The 23,979-nt window shown below is 44.4% G+C and overlaps 1 protein-coding gene across 2 annotated transcripts in view; it reads left to right on the forward strand.

Annotated features, from left to right (window-relative positions):
* Window positions 1-23,979, forward strand: part of LOC138510407 (acyl-coenzyme A amino acid N-acyltransferase 1-like) — a 727,070-nt gene that overhangs the window by 602,170 nt on the left and 100,921 nt on the right. For both annotated transcript variants that reach the window (XM_069626039.1, XM_069626040.1), the window contains exon 3: window positions 7,570-7,772. In XM_069626039.1, the coding sequence (XP_069482140.1) occupies window positions 7,570-7,772 (203 nt within the window). The remainder of the gene's footprint in view (window positions 1-7,569; window positions 7,773-23,979) is intronic.

The raw sequence follows: 23,979 nt of genomic DNA on the forward strand, positions 1-23,979 counted from the left end.
CGTGCATCCCAGTCTGCACGAAGAGGCAGAGATTATCAAGCCTCCAGAAGACGCGGCTCGGGTTCCTCGTCGACGAAGGACAAGCAAACCAGCAACCAATGACGGCCTTCGGAACGTCCTGGGGGGTCGAGTCTCTCATCATTTCGACCAATGGAAATGCATCACCACAGATCGATGGGTTCTGGACACGATTCGCATGGGGCATGCGCTACAGTTCAAAGACAAGCCTCCACGTCTTCCGCCAGTGTTTTCGGCCCAGCCCCACCTTCGAGTCCTAAGACAAGAGGTGGCGATTATGCTGCAAAAAGGAGCGGTAGAAAAGGTTCCGGTGGCACAGGAAGGAAAAGGGGTTTATTCCCGGTTCTTCGTTGTCAAGAAGCCAAACGGAAAATGGAGGCCCATTCTCGACCTGAGGGTACTCAACAAATGGCTAAAGAGCTTAAAATTCAAAATGCTGAAGCTCCAGGAGGTTATCAGGTCAGTGCAACCCAAGGATTATCTTTCGTCGCTGGACCTTCAAGACGCCTATTTTCACATCCCAATACGTCCACGACACAGGAGATATTTAAGGTTCGTCGTCGGGCGAAAGCATTTCCAGTTCAAGGTCCTCCCGTTCGGTCTCAAGTCCTCCCCCAGGACGTTCACCAAGTGTCTGGCCCCTATAGCGGCCCATTTAAGAAAGGAAGGTCACCATGTCCATCCCTATCTAGACGACTGGCTGGTCAGAGGTTCGTCCATGGAACAAACACGAAACAGTCTGGAGGCCACGTTGTCCCTCTTACAGAAACTGGGCTTCTCGATAAACTTCAGCAAATCCTCCGTAGAGCCTTCGAAGACCTTGGTTTTTCTAGGAGCAGAGTTTCAGACGCACACAAACCTTGTAAGACCATCCAACGAGAGAATACAGAAATTACAAAGCAAGGCATCGGAATGGCAATGTGGTACCAGGGTATCGGTGCGCAAATACATGTCCCTACTAGGGACTATGTCATCCTGCATTCCGTTGATAAACAACTGTCGTCTGTTTATGAGGCCTTGCCAGGAATTTCTAGCGGACCGTTGGGCGCAGAGCCAAGGTCGCTGGTCCGACAGACTGGTCGTCGACGAGCAGCTAGTGCAAGCACTCTGCTGGTGGAAAGTTTCTTCTCATCTAACGAAAGGAATGCCTCGGGTGGAACCGGAGTTCCAGAAGACGGTGGTGACAGATGCATCGTTGAGCGGATGGGGAGCTCATCTGGATACGTTACAGGTACAAGGCCGGTGGTCGTTACAAGAGTCCTCCCTGCATATCAACCTGCTGGAACTGAGAGCAGTGCGATGGGCTCTAAAATCCTTCCTTCCTCAGTTGAGGAACTCGGTGGTGCGTGTCATGACGGACAACACAACTACAATGTTTTACTTGAGGAAGCAAGGAGGGACACGGTCCAGGTCCCTGTCGACGGAGGCACAAAAAATCTGGCATTGGGCACTACATCACAACATGCAAATCTTGGCGTTCCACCTGCCAGGCGTGAGAAATGTGGAGGCCGATGCCCTCAGCAGAGAATTGAACGATGTTCACGAATGGGTGCTGAACGACCAGCAACTACAACACGTATTCAAGAAGTGGGGACATCCCTCCATCGATCTGTTCGCGACGAGGGACAACAGGAAATGACCGCAGTATGCAAGCAGATGGCCTCAGCAGGGCTCTCTGGGGGATGCGTTCTCCTTCCCATGGACGCACAAATTCCTGTACGCATTCCCTCCATTTCCCCTTATCCGGAGGACGTTGCAATGGATCCTCAAGTACCCATGTCGGGTGATTCTGGTGGCCCCGTACTGGGCCAGACAGGTGTGGTTTTCAGACCTACTACACCTAGCGGCGGCGGAACCGATGAGGTTCCAGAAGACCCCCAACCTTCTGTCTCGACAGGAGGGTGTTGTTTGGCATCACGACCCGGACAGCCTCAAATTGACGGCCTGGCTCCTGACTTCGCTGAATTTGGTCAGCTAACGATTCCGGAGGAATGTCGGCGTATTCTGCAAGCGGCAAGAGCACCTTCCACAAACACCTCATACTCGTACAAATGGAGGAGGTTCTGTCAGTGGTGTGCGGATCAACCAGGTTTGGTTCCGCAGTCGATTAAGCCGGAACAGCTCCTTTCATACTTGCTGTTCTTAGCTCAAAAGGGCCTATCGGTATCGTCGATAAAAGTACACCTGGCCGCCATTTCCAGGTTTACACGTCAACGACATTCCGCACCATTATTCAGCGACCGCCTGATTAAGCACTTCCTTAAGGGCCTATTTCGGAGTTTTCCTCCAGAGAAGAAATTTCCTCCGGCGTGGAGCCTCAATCTGGTGTTAGCGTCTCTTATGAAACCTCCTTTTGAACCAATGTCATCATCGTCTTTAAAGTTTTTGTCGTGGAAGTTGGCCTTCCTGGTGGCCATCACTTCAGCCCGACGTATTTCAGAAATCCAAGCTCTAATGGTGGACCCACCATACTTACGTTTTTTCAAGAACAAGGTGGTCCTAGCCACTAACCCACAGTTCATATCGAAAGCTCCGTCAGTGTTCCATAAACACTCCTCTATTGTCTTACCTACATTTTTTCCAGAGCCAGGCTCGGGAGAGGAGCGCACGTTACACACACTGGACGTAAAAAGGGCTCTCAAGTTCTATCTTCATCGCACGCAACCTTTCAGAGAAACGAGGCAGTTGTTCGTGGCCTATGGGTTGGGTGCTAAAGGCAAAGCCATTTCAAAGCAAGGACTATCAAGATGGGTATCGTCTACCATTTCGTACTGCCATTCCAAGGCAGGGAAACCTCTTCTACGACGGCCAAGAGCTCATTCAACTAGAGCGGCGGCATCGTCGACGCCGCTGTGGTCTGGAGTCCCTCTGGGGGACATCTGCATGGCGGCTACCTGGGCGGCTACACACACTTTTACCCGCCACTACTGCCTGTCGCAACAACATGCCGAAGATACCCGGATGGGACAGGCGGTGCTTCGGCACCTATTCCAATAAGGTAAGCCCCGGCTGAGGGGTTAGATCCTGTTGCAATTATGATTGAATATTGTTCGTTCTCTATGCTAACGATTACTGATGTATACTCGACCATAGGGAACGGGCATTGTGAGAAGGTATGTGGGTTTGCATGCACTCCTCCTCTTTTTGGGATGGTATGGCTATGTAATCTATTCTAAGCATGTGAATCCATGAAAGATCCAATGCTGGAGAAGGGAATAGTTTCTTACCTGTAACTCCATTTCTCCAGCATTGGTATCTTTCATGGATTCACATGCACCCTCCTGCCTCCCCTGGACATGCAAACCGGTTCCCCCACTACTTTGGGGGCCGAAATCTGAGGGAGCGCGGGGGCGGGTCCTGTATTTATATCATGGCGTCCTGACGCCACGGGCACGCATGATACAAAACGAGGTGGATAGGACGCATAAGCGTCGAAAAAGTTTTCCTACGGGAAAGGGTCTATATAATGTACCGGGGATTCCCAGCCTGACGACGGGGAATATTCTAAGCATGTGAATCTATGAAAGATACCAATGCTGGAGAAATGGAGTTACAGGTAAGAAACTATTCCCTTACTGCATTTGCAACTTTGTAACCTTGCTAAGCGCCTGGATGCCCCAGGGCCAGGCAGCGCTATACAAATAATAAACTAAACTAAAATGGGTGGCTATTAGTTTTTCCAACCCTGTTTGCAGGCTTTGTTCAGCCTCGATCTGATGTTTGGCTAATTGTGCCAACACCTCCTCTAAGGATGCTATCGTATCGGGAGAGGATTTGGTGTTGCTAGAACCCCCGTCAGAGTCGGATCCAGAAACATATTCTGGGTCCTCTGTGGTGTCAGAATGTACCTCAACTGTAATTTCTCTGACGGGACTCATGTCCCTTTCCCTTCCGGACTCAGGAGAAGAATAAGAGAAAGGGCTAGAGGGAGACCCAACTTCCTGATGAATAGATCTTAGGACTCCGGGTTGAATGTAAACTTGGGTCTCTCTAACCATCAGGAGAATTTTGTCTTTGTGTTTCAGATGATTGGTGGTCAAAGGAAGGGTATCTAGGAGGGTTTCTTACCTGAAAGACAGATCTTGATGACTAACAGGCATCTGCAACTGTTCGGCAAGACATTTCTTTATTTCTATAATACGCTCATGGCCTTGTACTCTTACAATTGTACCTTTCCTTGAGGCTTGTTGAACTATCATCCACATTGGAGTCCCTCAACTTGTTTCAGTTGAGCTGTATCCCACACCTGACACCATTTGTGAAGGCACCATGAAGCAAGACACAGACATCAGACTTCAAGTTCAAAATAAGATAATTTATTAAAACAAATGTCAGGATAGTTCAATGCCTATCTTTCCCTATGCTAAGGTGGGATTTTCCTACTTGATTGAAACTAAAGAAAGTCTGAGTCAAAGAGTTCAACTTAAAAGTATGTCTGTATCAAAAACCTATCCTTGCACTCACAACTAAAGCTAAACCATGTGTAGGGATGTCAATAATCAAAGAATTAGTGTTCAACACAAAGCTTCAGCTTCTCCCAGCTCTTAGCCTCCTTTTCGGCTACCCTTTCCCAAGTTCAAGAAAGTTCCACAAAAGTCTTATGGTTACTTTTCTCAAGTTCCAAACAATACAGTTCCGCAAAATCCTCGGAGTTCCCTTCCCCAAGTTCCAAGCAACAAAGTTGAAAAGAAAAGGGTCTTGAGGCTCTGTCCTCAAGACAGCTTTTGTAGTGCCTCAGGTCTCAGGGTTCCCTTCCCAAGCTCCAAGAAACACAGTTCAAAAGAAAAGGGTCTTGAGGCTCCATCCTCAAAACAGCGTTTGTAGTTCCTCGGGTCTCAGGTTTCCCTTGCCCAAGACTTCAATACTCCACCTGATATTTGTCTCGGTCTTTCGAAGTTCAGCACAAATCCTTCTGGTTTTTCACCAGCTTACTTGTAGTGCTTCTTCTGGATATATTTCACAATGTCTTTGGCTTTCACACTTCAGGATTCTCTGGTTTAGACGTGGTTGTCAGACCACCCGGTCCACCCATCAAAGATCATGCAACCAGGAACCCAAGGCTCTTTAGCCCACTCAGGTTCTTCTCTGTTACTCATGTGTACTGATTAAGCTACACTTGACTTCTCATTGTTGTCCTCTTGGCTTTATATATAGGTTCACACTTTCCTGGCTTCTCTTTGTCAGCCTCTTGACTTTGCCATTATGTGTTACACACCTCTGTGCCAGTCTTTGGCCTTTTAGCACTGTACTCATTCATAAATGTCACTGTATTGTGATGGTCTGCTTCATGCCCCACCTTTTTGTGACACTCTTTCACACGTGTGCTCTTTTGTGAAAGTTATGTTTAATTGGGCACTTTCCCTTTTATCTTTCATCCATTATAAGTGTTGCCCATATACAATATGCATAACTTGTTCTGTTTTCACGTTTTCATTCAGTTCGGTATTCAATATATTTATAGTTCAGGGTTGGTTCAATTTTTCATTCAGCTAGGTGTTTAAAATGCATAATTATCTTTGGTTTGAGTTTTCATCCAGTTCAATATTCTGCATGTATATTGCAGCTTTGTTTCATGTTTTCAATCCCTTCGGTATTCAATAAACATTGTACAGCAGTTCATTATCTGTGCATAGCCTTACTGAGGTGTCCCGGCTTTGAGTGACCTCCCTGACACTCACCAGCTTGTGGCGCCTCTCTGGCGCCTCCTCCTGCCTGTGATCTGCTTCTCTCGTTGGTGGACCGGCTCCTGCGAGCCCCGCTCGCCCTTCGTGTGCTCGCCTGCACACGCCGGGGCCTTGGTTTCCACGATACATACGCGGCCGGCATCCCTTCTTCTTTCCTGCTTGTTGGCAGGATTAGCAACGTGCTTCCCAATATTGAGGCTCCCAGATCTGCAGTAGCCCCATGGCTGGACCACTCTTGTGCTCTGCAGCTCCTCAGGTCATCAGCATGCATTCTGGCATTCTCGCAGGCCCCACCATGGCCTTCTCTTCACATCACAGGTATCCTGCTGATTTCTCCCCCACAGGTCTCCATGCTACTCCCCCTGCTGTTCTCTGGTTCTCCATTTATACACCTGCAATGACTTTACAGGTTGCACGTGTGGATTCCTAATTAGATTTGCCTGACCATAGTTAAAGGGACATGCCTGACCCTCACAGCTCTCTGAAGGCATCTTCTTTGTCCCAGTACCAAACTCGTGAAATGGAGTTTTAGTGTTTATTGTTTTTAGCCGCCTCTTCCTTGTCCCAGTACTTTCAGATGTCAAATGTGGGGAAATGAGGGAAGTTGGCTTCCTCAGCCTATAATGGCTGAGGAAGGTTGAGGTTGGTCTTCAATAGGAAAAGGGGGATATCATGTCTCTCCTGTTTGATCATTAACCCCTCTCTTCTTCACCCTCTTTCTGGTGCTTCTAGAGTGGTAACATCTTTGGGCATTTTCCGAGTCATTGGGACAGGGATAGCGATACCCCATAACTGTTTCTGGGATATAGGGTTCTCCCTGAAAGGGAAATGCAGAATGCTGCATATCACCTGCGGACAATCCGTCCCCAATCCCCAAGCACCCTCCACCCAGGTGATCCTCCCTCGCTTCTCCTCCCCCAGGGTCAGGATCCAAGAGTAATGGCCTTTCCCTGGCCACCTGAGAGGGGGACCCACGGGAAATAGATGTGAGGACGTCCTCAGGTTTCTCACAGTACACAAAATGACTACATAGGCCCAAGCTCTAGACTTGCAATATAAGCTTCCTTGCCAGTGGCATTTAACCCCACACACCTTAAAACAGCAATCCACAGAACATTAATTCCTGTGTTGAAGAGGATGTGGGGAAAGGGGTATGCTTTATCACATCTGGTGGGAGTGTCCCTTTGGAACACCGCATAAATCTACTACTTAATCTGGTCTCCTTTCCTGAAATACGCAGATGAAGACTGCTCGAATCTGATGTATACAGACAGGTTAAGAAGGTTAGGATAGTTTGATTTTTGTTTGGTCGATTCTGGCTTTAAAACAATAGATGATTTAAGAAAGGTGTGATAAGAAACAAAATATATGAACGAGATGGGGACTGGCACAGCATACATGTATTTCTGGTGAGTGATTGACCAGTTTCATGGATATGGGTTTTGTTGATTTATTTGTGCTAGGCATTGTTGACTGAAACCCTTTTTATATTCAATGAAGTTAGTTGGAAAAAAGGCACTGCAATTCAGATCAACAACATGCCACATATCACTCAATTTTTATTTTAAGAACTGCAAACATTAGTAAAATTAGTTTTTGTATACGCTAATTAATTAAGCGACAGGACGGATGCAAGAGGAATCCAGGCATGGACACTGAGATGGAAACCAGTCGTGTATGTCAAAATCATCTCGGTGGCGCTCTCACTGTTTTCATTTGACTTAATTCTTTATGGATACTTTTTCATTTTGATCAACGGACCACTGCCTCTTTTCTGATTTTTCCTGTGTCCCTTTCCATATTGTATATACATTTTCTACCTTCACATGGTCACCAGATGACTAATGTAGTGTTCACTCTCCTGCAGGAGATGGGCAGTTCCCTGGAGTCATCAATATGAATGGGCTTGTGGAAGGTCTCACTGAGATGCGCGGTGCACTCCTGGCCAGCCGTGGTTTTGCTGCTCTCAGCCTGGCCTTCTTTGCATACGAGGACCTACCAAGCTTTCTGGCTGAGATGGATCTGGAGTATTTTGAAGAAGCTGCTAAACTGCTCTTGAGGCATCCCAAAGTAGGTCTCATATGTATTCCCACTTTCTCAAATGCAGATCATGAATGCCCCAAGTATCTATATCTAGGCATTAGAAAACTAAGCCATGTTGTCATAATTGTCTGAGTGAATGCCAAATACCTATTATCAGAATAGACATTATTTGATATTGAACAATTTTCAGATGGTTCCAATTTTTTGCCCTCCTGTTGCTCAGTTCCAGAGTTCAAGCCACTATTATCCTTATCTGCATGGCACATTCTTTTGATCTCTGACATACTGATGTTTAGAATCTCAAGTTGTGATCCAGACAGCAAATCAAGTTTCTCCTGATGTAGTCCTTAACTGAGGGTATAGGTATGCTTGGAATCGCGCAGTGCAGAATTAATTCAAAGAACCGTCATTGTGCAGAGAAGGAATTGCTGATGAGAGAGGAGTTAGGAAAGGTCCAAGAGGTAGAGGGCAATAGTGCTGTCCAATTAATATGCTGGTTGGATTATTTACTGTTGAGCCAGTCAATAATTAAGCAGTAAACCCCCACCGGTGGGGTCTTTACCAAGCCTGGTAATGCCCGCTCTAGCTACAAGCCAGAGCGAAGCGAGGGCTTTAACAGAGACCAGGCATTACCAGTCCGGGTAAGGTCCCCCAACGCGTAAGAGTTTATTGCTATTAGCTTCGTGGCATGTTTTACGGGGATGCTAATAGTTATTTTTGTCAGGTTGACATACAGCGTGATTGCCGTTTCTCAGTTTGAAAAACAAACTACAAAGCAACATGACCACCATGGACTAGGGAGAAGGGAACTACGCGTAGTGCCTTCTCCCTTTCTGTGGTGGCCATTGCCGGGGTAGAAATGCACTGGGAATGCTGAGTGTTCCAGCTACTGGCAGAGACAAGGGAGTGCCAGGTAAGTGGAAGCGGTGTGGGGGTGGGTGAAAAATGTGGAAATTAGCGTTCGATGTGGGGGTAAGAGTGGAAGGGGAGTCTGGCACGCACTTACCTGCTGTCCTGGCCAGGAAGATGGTGGCCTCCTGCTTCTGAGCTTTCTTATTGGCTAGGAGGCCACAACACCCTCCTCCCCCCCACCTGAGTGCTAATGCTAGCTATTGCTCTTGGCTATGCTTATGCACTTCCACTTGTGGCTTGTGTTCATATAGCTCAGATAAAGGGTAGTAAGTAAATGTATTGTCAGCCTGTGTCTTTAACAATCCTGCTGTGATCTACAACATTGGCTCTCCAGCCCTTTTGGACACAAATCCCCATCAGCGCCAGCAAGTATAGTCAGCAGTGAAGGATCATGGGAGTCCTAGTCCAAAACATCTAGAAAAGCAGAAGTTTGCAGAACCCTTAATGAGAGAACCCATCAAGGTTCTACTTGTTTAAATTTAATTTGTGTTCCCTCTGCTTAGATTGAGGTTATAACTGTAGCCAGTGCTATCTTTTTTAAGTGTGTTAGGCATGTTTGGAACCACTCCTCGCTCATAGAATTGTGGCCAGGAAAGTTTCAGAAATTCATTCATCCATGCAAACTAAAGCAAAACAACACACATCATCACAGTAGGGGGGAAGGAGTGTGATATTAATGTGAATATTACCAAAATAACAAGAGGTATTGATTGGATCTAGAGCCAATATTGCTACAACATAGTCAGGCATGTTTCAATGTTACTCTGATTAATGAAGTAGGTCAGACATGGCAAGACGAGATCTAAGATACACATGCCTCTTGTGACGAAGACTCATGGCTGACTACATTGGTGGATAGTGCAGTTGAAGTAGGGGAACCTCTTCATTGGATGATGGTAGCTTCTCCAGCCCTTTAAGAATTTTGAGGAGTGGCATTCCCACAGAGCTGGCAGGGCTGGTACAGTCCGCTCCCCTTACACAAGTGCTGCAGATGCTCTGAAATCCATTTAGAAAAGAGGGGGCCTAAGCTAGACTAAGATACCCCTGAGACCGTCAGCTTGCATCTTAAAGGACAAAAGAAAGGAGGGAATTGCAATATGGCAGATTTCGTTCTCAAACCTGCAGCACAGATCCATCTAGGAACAGAGAACTACAATTCCCAAGTTCCCCATATGAAACTACCACACCTGATTTCCATTTCAACAGAGGGAAGCAATCAGGAGCGGCCAAAGCTCTCTAAACGTTCAAGGTCTCCATTAGTGTGGGGTAGGGGTGTCACGGTATTAGTTTTATGGCGGTACGATAACCTTATTGCCAAGTGACGGTATATCATGGTTATCGCGGTATAGCAGGTGGAGTTAACTAATCTTAACACCTATTTCCTTAATAAATTGTCAGATTTATCATCACAAACAAAACCAGGCACCCAGGGCCAGAATTGGGCTTTTCAACATACTTTCCACTGAAATGCCACCCCTTGCTTCCACCAAACAACATAAACACACGTGTGGAGAGGAGGAGGGGAATGGGGGGGCCTGCTGCGACTGGCAAAGCAAACTTAATGGCTTTTCTTAAGTGGTCATTTAGGCTTTTAGCTCCACCACTGGCTACTGGTGAAGACGAACATGTTGCCATCTTGATAATCTGCATGCCACAGATCAATGGAGGCTGATGGTAGGATGCGCGTGTGCGCATACACGCACACACACTCTCTTTCTCTCTCTTTACATTACAGCCTTTAGTTTACTTGCGGGTCAAAAGGTGTTCAGTAATCACAGACATGTTACCCTTTGATATGGCAGCAGTGAATACCCGCAGAGATTAGTGAATTTCGCAGTGTGACTTATTATATGTAAATTCAATTATAGAACCCTGGAAATCCCCATTGTCATATGTTTAGAAAACATTATCAATTATAAATATATAAACCCCAAAGCCGCCAACCCAAAGTAAATCCTTTTCCCTCTTGGCACTGTATTTATTCTTCCTATTGCTAACATAGTGATTATGTGTCAGGCACGTGTGGTTTATGGAATGGCATTACAAACTGCTCCAACTGAAACTACTTGTGCATTGCCTTTTTGAATTTGAAGTTCTTTAACTTACCATTAAATCAATGTCTTTTAGTTAACTTACGAATACACAGGCAGGATTTTCCAGCTATAGCAAGGTAGCATTTTGAAACTTGTCTCTGCAATTTAGCTGATCCTCCAGGAATCTAAGGCGTCTGCAGAATTGGTCTTTCATGGCGCTCACTCGTTGATCGCCTTCAATGAAAGAGTCACTAGTGGAAGTGTTAAAATGCACATTTTGAGCAATGAGCGTGCCACTCAGTCACAAGTCATCGCTTTGAAAATTGGCCTCGACTTGCATTTTTTTGGAACCACATGGCATGGGCATCATGACCTCTCGCTGCAACAAAAAGTTTGTTTTGCAACTCTTTATCCCATTAAAGGGAGAAAAGTCACTCATGTGCGGTCTGGAAGGCCATGTCATTGTGTTTCTTTTGTCAAAATGTCATAGCCAACACAGACACACAGAAAGGTTGCATAGTAATCCAATCACTATAGCTTGTTTATCATCTGCGTGGCGGATTATGAAGTTCTGATGTCGGAGTGACCACTGACCATGTAATCCTAAAGGGACAGCGTTCAGTGAGCGCTGTTGATTTCTTTCTTGATTCTTGCAATACATGTTCATTTACCTTCTTAAAGATAGTGGCAAAAAAAAACTTTGAAAATGACAGTTGAAATACATATCGGCACAAATATGGCCTAGACCACCACCTCACCACAGCCCATCATTACCGTTTTCCCCAGGTCTGAGTGCATTAGGACCCTTGTGATGCTAGTTCAGAGGGAGGAACGCTTTCATGGGTGGTGTCACCAATTGAGAATAGACCTAAGAAATACTTCACCCCCATTGCTCTGGATACTTCAAATTGAATGTAGAATTTGTCTTGTCTGCTTGAGTCCAGTGCCACATGCAGAAGGCAGGTAGGTGAAGGATCAAGCTAAGCAATAACTCTAGTGCCAATGTGCAATGTGGTCTTGCAAATTGCAAATTAAAAATCGGGACAATCACTATAGAAGATCGGAACTGTAGAGCGGAGCAGCATGACTGAAAACATTTAAAATCTGTATGCTTCCTTTCAAATAGATAATGCCGGAAACAGAATAACTTTGTTCTAGTTTGCCCATGAACTCCAGGTCTGGCAGAGTCTATGAACTGGAGTCTCTGGTATGCTTATAGAGCCAGTCAGTCAGCTCATCGTTACCAGCTTTACATGGGGAACACAAAGGTTCAGGCACTAGGCAGCTTTCAACACAATTTGAGCAAAGTCCGCTGATCTTGGACCCGACTCTACTGATCACAGAGAAAGAGTGGTCACAGCAGCAAAGCTGCATTTACTAATGTGGCCTCACTTTCCCTATGCTAATGTCTGCCAAACAAGGCCCCCTGGGCAGACGGCACATCCAACAGTGCAAGACCAAGACTGTGCAGCACTTGCTTACTGTAGCCTTCATCAGATTGAAAAGCACACTTAACGGTATAAATGGTATAAACAACATGACGGTTATTATTGTTCAATTAAGCTGTTCACGGTATCTCTAAAGGTATACCGTTACATCCCTAGTGTGGGGTGCAGTGAGAGCTCATTAAGTGCTGGCTGCTGAGAGGAAGAGAAGACATTGGAGAAGAAGAAGGAGGAGCTTTATACAGGAGACTGGAACAGAGCACCTAAAGCCTTGGGGGGACAGAAGACAAGAGACTGGAGGAGAGACAAAGATGGCTGGGGTAAAGAGGTTGCATGAGGCTACAGGGAAGATCTAGGAGGCAGACAAAAGGTATGCTTGGAGAAAGAGGACCCAGGGTGCTGGGGAAAGTAATGTGCAGACCATTGCAGAGATAGGTGATCAGTTGAAAACAGTAGTGAATATGAGGAAAGTGTCCAAAGGGAGAAGAAGGACCCCAAAGTGATGGCGATAGAGGGAGAGTAAGGAGTGCATTAAGGCAACCATAATGGTAATAACAGAAGTTTCCAAATGGTCAAGAAGGGGTCCAAAGGAGTGAAGAAGTTGAGAGAGTTGGAAGAGACTTTGTGTATCTTAAGTTGTTGTTTATTCCTTTATTCAACTTAAAGTCATAAGGTAGCATACAATCTACAAAAAGTGCAATACAATATAACAATCACATCCTAAAATGTCCAAAACAAAATAAAATGATCATATTTAAAATAAAAATACACAATATCTCCTAGGGCATACCCAATGGATATACAATAAAACTGATAAAAAACACCCAAATTACTCCTAGGTTAGCAAATGTTCACAATCATCCATTATGTGAATTCCATATCATACATAAGATTGCAGTTTCCAGAGCAGATATCATTTAAGATGTATATCAACAGCAGCGAGGGTTGCCTGTGTGAGCAAAATGGCTATTTAGAATTTGGCCAGGTGGAGCCTCCTTAGCCAGGTCCTGTGGTTGTATTTTGAGACGAAACAAACCCCTTCCCAATTATGTGTTGATTTACAAAAGGTCATGGCCTCATTACGTATGCACATCCCATATAGTAAAAACAGTGGCTTAAGATACATGATCCTCAGGCGTCTCAAACCATCACATAAAAACATAAAGTGCATGGCGGAATTTCTGCACTTTTAGGCAACCCAGGTGGAACTCTATAAATAGTGCCCACACATAAGGGGTGGTCAAGATATCAAGGTAACCCTCATAACCATGGTCTTTCTTTTGTGCCATGTATTCAGGCCTAGAGATAGAGGCTGTCGCAGGTTTTGAAGATCAGCTCGATTTCGATGGTTAACAGCCAATTCTACTCTGTTCTTGACCTCCCTTGGGATTCCCTGTGGGTCATCCCAGTATTGTCTCATGCCCAAAGCAATCATACACTGTTTGACAGCCAGGGGATGTGATGGCCCCCATTTAATGTCATTGCATGGCTCATGGCATCATGGTATTTGAAGAGCTGTGAGGCAGCCCAAATCTGCATCCAATAGAAGACAGGTCTGAACCCCGCCTCTTCATCAATTGTGATCATATTGGATTCGGAGCACACAAGCACATTGGGGGCACTTTGCGGGAGCAGCCATTTAAACTTCAAAAACGTATTTTCAGCAGTACGCAGTGGTTTCATGTCATCTCAGATCATGCCTTGGCCTGAGCTCTATAGACTTCAAGTGCTGGTCTTAGTGGACCACCCCTGTGCTCAAAAAACCTTTTTCTAAGGGAACAACTATATTTCTCCAAGCTAATGACTACCTTAAACACTTTTGGAGCCAAGCTGGTGTTGCCTGAGAACCGGATCCCGAGGTAATCGTACAAAGGGACTTGTTCCAGTTTCTCGCCACTGACTTTAACATAAAGAGCTAACTTTTTGCCCTTTGGCTGGCAAAATACCATAACCTCAGTTTTGGTGATGTTAATTTCTAGACCCAGCTCACCACATTTATTTTTGAAGCACTGTAGAGATGCACATGACCCTGCAGGGGCTGTTGACAGTAGTACAGCATCACCTGCATAGAACAGCACCGGGATCCTATCGTCCCCGGGGCAAGGTATGTCATGAGCAGATGCAACAAGTTCCTCAAAAACGCAGTTGGTGTAGATGCAGAAAAGTAGAGGGGCCAGAACACAGCCCCGTCTGATCACTCTAGCTACATCCAGTGGTTCAGTTACATCGCCAGCTAGAGTCCAGTACCGCTGTGCTATTGCTATATAAATGTTGGAGCGGTTCCAGGAGGTTAGCAGGAATATTCCTAGCTACCATCACCTGCCATAGCTGCCTTTCTAGGGATGCTATCAAAGGCAGTCTTTTAAGTCAACAACGGCTATGTATAACGTTGTCTTCAACAATACTGTATTCTTCTGTTCAATCAGATGCAGGCGAAATCCCTGGTCCATCGTGCACATTCCAATTTGGTATCCCACCTGCATTTGACTTAGTAAACCCTCAGAGTCTACCCGAGCCTGTATGTGTTAAAGAAGTGCCTTCACGTTGACCTTCCCACAGCTATCATGGAGGGATATTGGGTGATAGTTTTCAGTCTTGTCCCTCCCCCTTTTGTATATAGGCACTATTTCTTCCCGCTGCCAGGATCTGGGGACTTTGTTTGTTTTGAGGAGGGAATTGACGACCCTCAATAAAATGATCCCCCATATTCTTAGTTTCCCTTTAAATAAATCTACCGGGATTTGGTCTAAACCTGCCGCTTTCCTACCCATCTGGGACCTAATGGCATCCTCGACATCTTTTAGGGAAAGCGGAAGATGCTGAATTGGTATCCAATGATGTTATTGAAATGTCTTTACCGAAAGCTGTTTTACGGAGGTGATTTTACTGAAAAATGTTTTAGGTATTTAAAAAAATAGATGGGGGTGGGGTAAAGAGGTTAAAGGGGCAGAGAGTTAGTTAGGGGGAGTTACAACTAGAAAAAAAAGGTGTTTGCAGGGGGCTCCCCAACAACAAAGAAACAAAATACAGACAAATGTGACAGTAAAATCAGCTCGGTAAAACAGTGTTCAGTAAAACACATTTCGGGAACATCACATGTAACCACTGAATCCGGCCCCCATCTACCACTTTATAAGTGGGGCAGTAGATATCCCGGCCTTACGGTGTCACTGCCAAGCGTCCTGAGTTATACAGTCGTGTATTGCAGTGTCGCCATTTAGATCTTCGTCTGTGACTGCTTTCCAGAAAACCCGCAGACTCCCCTTATTTAATAGCATGCAGCATTTCTCCCCATTTGTTTTCCAGGAAATGTTTTTTCCTTGTTCTTCAGAATGGATGTATAGTTATTTCTTAGTTTCTGTAAGTGGCCCATGTCTACCTCCTGGGTCAGCTTGATGTTGGTTACCAGGGCTTTTTAGCTTCACAACATGCACCATCAAAGCATTTTTTCTCTTCTACAGGCCATTCCAGATAGCAGGTTTTGAGATTGCCACCCAGGGCTGGATGCTTTGGACCAACTAAGAGATCAATAACTTCTTTGCATGGGCAGTCATTAATAGCAAGTTGTTCTGTGTGTGCAATGATCTCTATTTTAAGTGTTGTGAAAGAGGGGCACAAAGGGGTGAAAAAGTTGAACAAAGGTGTGGAGAGTTGGAAGTGATTTGGAATAGCACATAGTGTGAGACAGGGGTCCAAAGGGGTTAAGAAGGTGAGTAAAATAGACAGCTATTGCAAGAACCTGTTAATGAGGGATGGATTCTGAATGGACAGGAGATAGAAGAAAGCGAAACAGAATGGCCAGAGGAAATATTGAAGACAGTGAAGGAGAGGAGAAATCTTGAGAAGGCAGAAAAGGAAGTGACAGAAGTGAAGGGGTAACTTTGGGTATCGTCCAGGAAGTGAAGGAGGCGGTATTAGGAGAAACTGAGGAAATGAAGGGGAGCACAGTTAAATGATTAGGGCAGGGTGCATTGGAGCAAAACTGGAAGCTGAACTTTGTTGAAAGAGAGTTGGTGCCTGAGACAAAAGAGGGTACATCCAAGAAGACAGATAGGATAGGGTAAGGATTTGTGGGCGTGACACTTGAGATGAGACGGGGAGGAGAGAGAGATAGGAGTAGGTGTTGGGAGTAGCAGAATCCTGGTAGACCGGGAGGCAGTGAGGGGGCCTAAAGAGAACCCTGTGCCAAAGGTAACGTAGCCTTTTGCCATCCTCATTCTCCAATACTTGGTGGTCCCATCACTCACGGACCTGCTTGCGGAGTCCACCGACAGGCTCCAAGTACAGAGCTAACACCTGGAACTGAGAGTTAAGGAGAAAAGACCCTGAGCATGGTGGGAAACAGGGCATGGAAAGCATTAAATCTCAGACTGAGAATGCAAGAGTTAGAGAACTATGCGAAATAGGATATTGAGTAGATTTGCTTTGAGACATACAGAACACTGCCAGAACTTTTGTCCGAATACTTTGCTTTCACAGAAACACTTGCTTTGGATACGTTTTCCCAGAGCACTACCCCAGCTAGGAGACAAACCATCCTGACAGCTTTTTAGTTTAAATAACAATAAACATCTAGTGATGCGCACCACTATTATGGAATTTTTAGTAAAGACATTGGAAGCGTGTTGTTAATTGGGTTAAGAAGGTTTTGAGTGCGGTGGAGAAAATGCAGTTCTGGCACTCTGAGCTGCTGCTATGCAACAAGAAACAGATAGTGTCAAAAATAATGGACATTCCTGTCCCCCGAACACCAAAAGTATCTGAGATAACTCAGTCAAAATGTCAAATTTGTTCATATACAAATAGACACTATGGGCCTCATTACAAGTATGGAGGTAGCCATGGCGCTTTTAGCTGCATGGCTACCCCCATACCGGGTACCGGGTCTGGGTTCCTTGAATGGGGAAATACCGGGCCATTCCGACCTTGGAGGGCACAGTATTTCCCCATTCAAGGAAACCGGACCCGGTACATCCCCATTCCCATTTGAGCCCCCATAGGGCTCAATGGGAATGGGGAGGATGCTAACAACGGGCCCGTTAATGACGGGCCCGTTGTTAGCATCCTGGTCTGCTCGCGGGACCCGCTAAGGACGCCTGGTTTTACCAGACGTCCTTAGCGGGACCCGCGAGCAGACCTCGTAATGAGGTTGTAGAGGGTTAACGCGTCGGCAGCTCTACCGGCGCCGTTAACCCCCTACCGCCTGGGTCATAATGAGGCCTTATGTGTTCATTTCATCAATCTGGTACACATTTCGTAATAAAACCCTTTGTCAACCTGATTCCCTGGTCTGGCCAGTTTGTTCATCAATGCACGCTGTGATGACACTATGCTGATTGTTCATAAAATGTGAAATGGTGATGGCTCGGTTCATTTTTGGAATGTTATGGAGAAATATACTGTACTTGTTCTTGTGAAATGAAATATCAGCTGTGACGAATCTGGACTATTTGTCCCTTTTTCCAAGAAGGGAGCCACCCTGTTTGAGGTAACCCCCCCCTTAAGTGAGACCCTCCCTAGTGGTCTGGGAATGTGGAACCTCGCTGGGAGTGACTCCCTCTTGGAGACAAGGTCTCACATTCCTGTAAGGAACTCCCTGTCCTGAGTATATTGTCTGCCTACATGGGAATCATATCTATGTTATCTTATGTTAAGTAAAGTGATATTTGTATAGTGCCTACTGCCATTGGTATGGCCTCGAAGCGCTGTGGTGGATGAACGCCCTTTGGAAGACGATCGTCTCTGTTGAGCTGTAATGTAATGAGTGGTAAAATGTGTGTGTGCATTTATAGCTAAATCGAAGATAGGTAGAGAGTGGCTAGTTCTCTAACAGCAGCCCATATTGCTGTGTCAGATGAGTGCTGTGTCAGAAGTGTCAAAGTGTTAAAGCATCAAAAGCTATGCGAACAGCTGGACCGAATGTTACGGCGGGACTCTGCTGTATTCTAGGGTCGAGGTTGATGTAGGTCTGGAGCATCTCTTAAAGGCTGGGGATGTGCAGCTATGTGAGCAGCTGGACCAAATATTTTTGTTGTACTCAGCTGTATTCTATGGGATGCAGTGCACAAGGGTACGGTGAAGTAGGCCTGAAGCATTTTATTTTTAGTCATGCAGCGAGTAAAGTAGAGGCATGGGTAGGAGTGTTATATTCCACCTGACTGACTCCCCTTATGCGTCTGATTCACGGCGTGGGAGGTTGGGCAGGGGTAAGGAGTCGAGTTGGCGCTCAGGACACTCGGTGGGGGTAAGGAGTCGAGTTGGGGATGAGATCTGGACTAATTGTTTGAGGGTGCATGGGGGAGAGTCAGGTTTTGAGTGCCTTCCTTAAGGCAAGGTGGACCTCTATGTAATGGATGGTTAATGGTAGGGAGTTCCAGGTAGTGGGTGCTTGTATTGAGAAGGAGGAACTACCCATATGGGTTGATTTATTCACTGGGATGATGGGTAGAAGTGCTGCGCCTGATCTATAGTTTCTGTTAGGACTGTAGTGGGAACATTTATGCTGCAGGTATTATAGTCCTTTGTTGTCAAAGGCACAGTGGGAGATGCAGATCACCTTGAAGGGGGATCGCTGCCTCATTGGAAGCTAGTGAAGAACACGCAGGGCGGGGGAGATGCATTCTCTGGGCCTAAGTTTAGGAGGAGCTTGGCAGCAGTGTTTGGTACTCATTATCATAGCTGCAATGCAGGGCCCCCTAGGTATAGGGCGTTAGCATAGTCTAGACAGGAAAGGATGATAGCAAAGATCCCAGTGACTCTGTGTGGGAAGGTCAGGAAAAAAAAAAAGCAGTGAAGGATGCATATGTGTAGGTAACAGCATTTTACCACAGAGTTGATGTGGCAAGGTCAAGTCTGTGTCCATGATGCACCTGAGACTGTTACCTGTGTGGGAGGCGAACCTACGGAGAGCGGCCAAGGGAGTGGGTTGAGGGAAAAGGGCTATCTTCCCACACAACATGAGTTGGAGGTGATTGGCTGCCATCCATTGTTCAATTGCTGATAGGCAGGTTGCAAGATCGGGAGAGGTAGATGGCTGGCTATTTGGAATTCTGAAGATGATTTGGGTGTCGTCTGTGTATTGTAGCTCGATAAACCGTGGGATTGAACAAAGGTGGGTAGCAGGCTCAAGTAGTGGTTGAAGGGGAGAGAGAGGCAACTTGCAGGACTCTGTGGGAGACAGAGAGGGGTGGAGGCATGTGTACTATTTTAGATCAGTTGGAGAGAAATCTAATTCAGAGCTCTTTCCCTGATGCCAAGTGTATGTAGTGCCTTTGTGAGGCTGGAGTGGTCAGTGGTGTTCAATGCTGCTGAGAGGTTGAGTATTATTAGGACGGCGCAGCCTTTTGAGTCTGTGTGTCTTTTAAGATGGAGACTAGGCGGGTATCAGGGGTCAGAAATGAAACTCGGACACAGTGGATTCATATTTTTGGCTATAGACTTTGATTCAACAAAATGGGTTTTGAAAAACACCTCTCTGTCCCTGCTTTAAGAGGTACTTTCCCTATAAAATCAAAATGAATGGGTCGGTCCTTTGTCAGAATGTCCAAAACAATAAGTCCTGTATCCATAGTTTGATTCTGACCCTCACATCCTAAAATAAACTCTAAAGTCTTTCGCTTTGAAAGGTATATACATGTTCAAAACAAGAAATGCTAACTCCAACACAAATGTTCCAAGTAAATATAACTCACAGCTCTAGAGGGTGACCCTCTTCCCCTGGATTTTGCTTCACTTAATAGCAGTTCTGTGAGTTCCTTTATACCAATAGAAGGAATATACAAAGTACTGCCTGTTGTACTCTACTGCCAGACTTCCTCTTACTCCAGGATATGTTTTATTCACACTCCTTGGTTATCTCTTGATATCTTTCTGTCGGGATTCTCTCATATACCATTGCCCACTTTGACCTTGCCTCGAAATGCCACTTGCCAGGGCTTACCGTTTACACAAACACCTCTTGCTTGCAATTGGTATACTTTCCTGCCAGGGCCTTGTTAGCATGTAAACCACTTGTTCTCATTCACCTGTTTTCAACGTTTCAAACACTTATGATTTGCAGTGCCTGATATACTCTCCTGCCAGGGCTTTACACTTCTTCTTACATACTTGTGCCTTGAAATGGCTGGTATACTCTCCTGCCAGGGCTTCACACCTATTCTCAAATACTTATATTTTGAAATGCCTGGTATCTCTCTTCTGCTAGGACTTCACATATATTCTCATATACTTTAAAAAATGTATTTAATACTTAAAATCTTGCATAAGACATCAATAGAAAACATAAATCCATCACATTTATCAATTTGGTTACATTAAAATGCATTAAATAAACTTAGCTTATACTCATGACTCACATATATTCCACCTTCATTTCAATGCTCTTTGTAGTGAGTTACGTTCAACCTCATTAGAGAGTGGTACAAACTTTTACGCCAATTCCAAATTGGTAGATTTTGCACATATACTCACATATCCTCTGCTGATAAAATCCTAAACTTTAACCAGCAATTTTGAAAACATAGAACTCTTTGAGGGCGAAAGGGCATGACACAACATCATCAAATGTTTAGAGATTCCACCCCTTCACCACAATATCTACATATGTCACCCTTGACCAAATTCATATTCCGCTGTAGAAAAATATCCTTAGTTAATAAAAGGTTTAAGCTAAAACTCAACAATACATTTAAAAAGTTGTTTGAGGGAGATTTAAATAAATGTGGAGCACATGTATGTAACGTTTTATGTATCATGAGCAGATTAGCTATATTTGTATAACTTAATATGCGATCCTGTGTGGCACACCAATCAGCTCTCCAGAGCTGTTTCTTATATGCATATGGGTTATTTACAACTTCTTCTATATTTAGTCCTAGTTTGTGCAGTCCTGATTTACAGTCTATATAATGTCAGTCAGGTAATTCCAAACCTTCCACATTCACTGCTGTGTGTAGTGTGCGTTGTGGAGAAAATGATGGCATACTAATATTTTTTTCCACGAGACCTGTGCATTAAGTGAAACAAGTCCTAACTCGAATCTCATCCCCACCAACAGGACCGAAGGGGGCACAGGGAGCACTGACCTACAGATTAAACCTTCTTGTATAGTAAAATCATAATTTCTTAACAAACGATGAACCTCCACTCTGTAAATCATGGATGGCACCACTTTTGCTTCGTAAAACCTTTGAACAAGAAGAACTGAACATTTTCCAAATTTATAATGGAAATGTTTCACTTGTGTTGCCAATTTGGTTGCCTTTCCTAAAAACCCAAGTAAACGAAATATGGAACCACTTCAAGTTTATGGTTATGTATCCACCATCCTAATTGTTTACCCTAACCTTTTGAAACATTAATGATGTTAGTTATTTTTAGTCTTAAGGTCATTCTCGCTGCAGTAGGTCTCCAAAACATTTAACATCCATCAATACTATTTTAGTTTCATCCATCAATACAATCTCATCTGCATAAGAAATCCAGGGAACTTTCCTCCCATTCATCACAGGGGCAATGACACTTTGGTCCCCAAATCAGCCAAGTACAAAATAAATAAAGTGGGAGTCAAAATACACCCATGTTGGAGTCCATGGGTGGTGGGGATCTGCCACAAAAAAAACCCTCCAAATTGAGTCGAACTCTGGTGGTTGTATCTGTATGGAGATGAATCATTATTTTCATCAAGCCCTTAAGGATTCCACAGTTCTTCAATTTGGTCCATAATAGACCCCTGTTGACACAGTTCAATACAAGGGAAAAATCAATCATCGCTGCACATGTTGTTAATTACTTCTGCTTCCCGGCTACCATCTGTATCTCATCAATCAAATACCCAGCTCCAATAGTGCTGACCTCAGCCGGAAAAACCCTTGATTCAGACTCAAAATCTCCTTATCCTCCGTCTAAGTATTAAGTTCTCTCAAAATTAATGAACTGAAGATTTTCAAGTCGACATCATGAAGAACTAACGGGCGATTGTTAAGTGGGTCATTTCTATTGCCTCTTTTGAAGATCGTTACCACATTAGACTGTTTCCAGCTCTGGGGCGTTTGTTCCAACCTAACCACTTCTTGAAATAGATCAAACAACATATCGCCTCACAGATTCAGGTCCACTTTCAAAACCATATTACAAAGACTATTAGGACCCAGTGCTCTTGAGTTATTAGTCTTCTTTAGATAATTCACAATACACTCTTGAGTAAAAGTTAGATCCCATTTTGTTCAAGAATCCACCCAATCAAGCCATTTACCCTCATATTGACCTCCATACAGTTTGGTAAAATGATCCACCCAAATGTGCTCTTCAATTGGATTAATCTGGGCCATTGATTGGAAACTATCCTGATTATTAACCAGTTTCCAATAATTTAGGTCATTTTTTGGATTCTACAAGCAAGCATTTTTTCCCCATCCTCCTGGTATCTGATAAAACGCACAGATGTCACTTGATTTTTATATCTTTGTTTAGCCTTTATTATCACTTCTAGCTGAATCTATATGTCTATATCTGCTTCTGTAACCAATTTGATAACCTGCGCTAAGTGAATATTCTGTAACAGCGCTACGATGCCTCGGGGCCGCTCAGTGCTTTATAAATCCAAATAAATAAATAAATAATCTTTTTATCCCTAATCCTTGTTTTGGCCCATCTGAGCTATTTCCTCAAAACTCTTTTCATCTCAGAAATGTCTTTAATAAAGACATACTTCCTGATTGGAGCTCTGTTCTTTTTATTATTAATATGATTCAAGCGGGCCCTAACAAAGAGCGGGAAACTCCATGACTTACAATAGTCTGGCTGAAAACCTTTGCTCATCCTCAAAAGCGAATTACGTATCAGCCCATTAAAATCACTTATGTTCTTTCGAATACCACCTCAAACTATTTTTCCCTCTAGATATCAAAATGTGCACCACATTATTAACATCTTTTTTCAGATAATCTCTGTTGAATGTAGCACAAAGCTATTGATGGTCACTTGGAAAAGCTTCTTCAATTTCAAGGTCACTCATGCTCAAAGCCAAGACCACTGTAGTGACTATAAGGTCAATGCAGGACCGAAAACTTCCATTATCCCATGTATAGCAGTTCTTTTCCTGGTCTATATTTTTAAAATAAATCATAGACATGTTCCATTCTTCAAAGAATATCACCCATTTGTGACCCTGCTTGGATTGCATCTTTCTACACATTGATTGCTGAATACATGATGCAGACCCAGAGTTCAATTGGCCCTTACAATCTGCGTTAACATCCCCAAATAAATTACAATTTCACCCACATTTTCTATATACCAGGAATAGAGTAAGCACTCCAGGTGTGTCATTAAACCATCCATGTGCATGTAAACATAATTGCAATAAACATTCACCAGCAGTAGGTTCTTGCCATTTTCTACCGGGCCTATAACAACTTCCATAGCCAATATTCCTCGTAGTGTGTCATCCCAGACAGAACGCACCAAAGTTAGTAATCCCGCTTTAGGTCTACCAGCTCAGCCCTTTCTTGCTTTTTGTAGTGCAACATTAAAACCGTCTAGTACCACCGTCTAGTACCACCACTTGCGGCAGAAAAATGTCTTGCAAACAAATAACATCATAAGCACGCAACATTAAAGATGTACCACTCCCTTTCTCATCAAACAAATGAAAAAAACCACAAGTATTCCAACTGCAGATGCTAAAAATCTGGTTGTTTCCAGCCAGTGCCTAGCCCTCGGGCAGGCAATAGGCCTGCAAACCACGACCAAACATCTTCATGCCTACTCATCTGATAGCCTCTCTTTTGTACGGTCACCATTCTTAGATATTCAGATCTTATTGTACAAGAAATGGGCACATTA

This window comes from Ambystoma mexicanum, chromosome 6p (genome assembly GCF_040938575.1).
Source record: "Ambystoma mexicanum isolate Mex_15411 chromosome 6p, UKY_AmexF1_1, whole genome shotgun sequence".
In the NCBI taxonomy this organism is placed as follows: Eukaryota; Metazoa; Chordata; class Amphibia; order Caudata; family Ambystomatidae; genus Ambystoma; species Ambystoma mexicanum.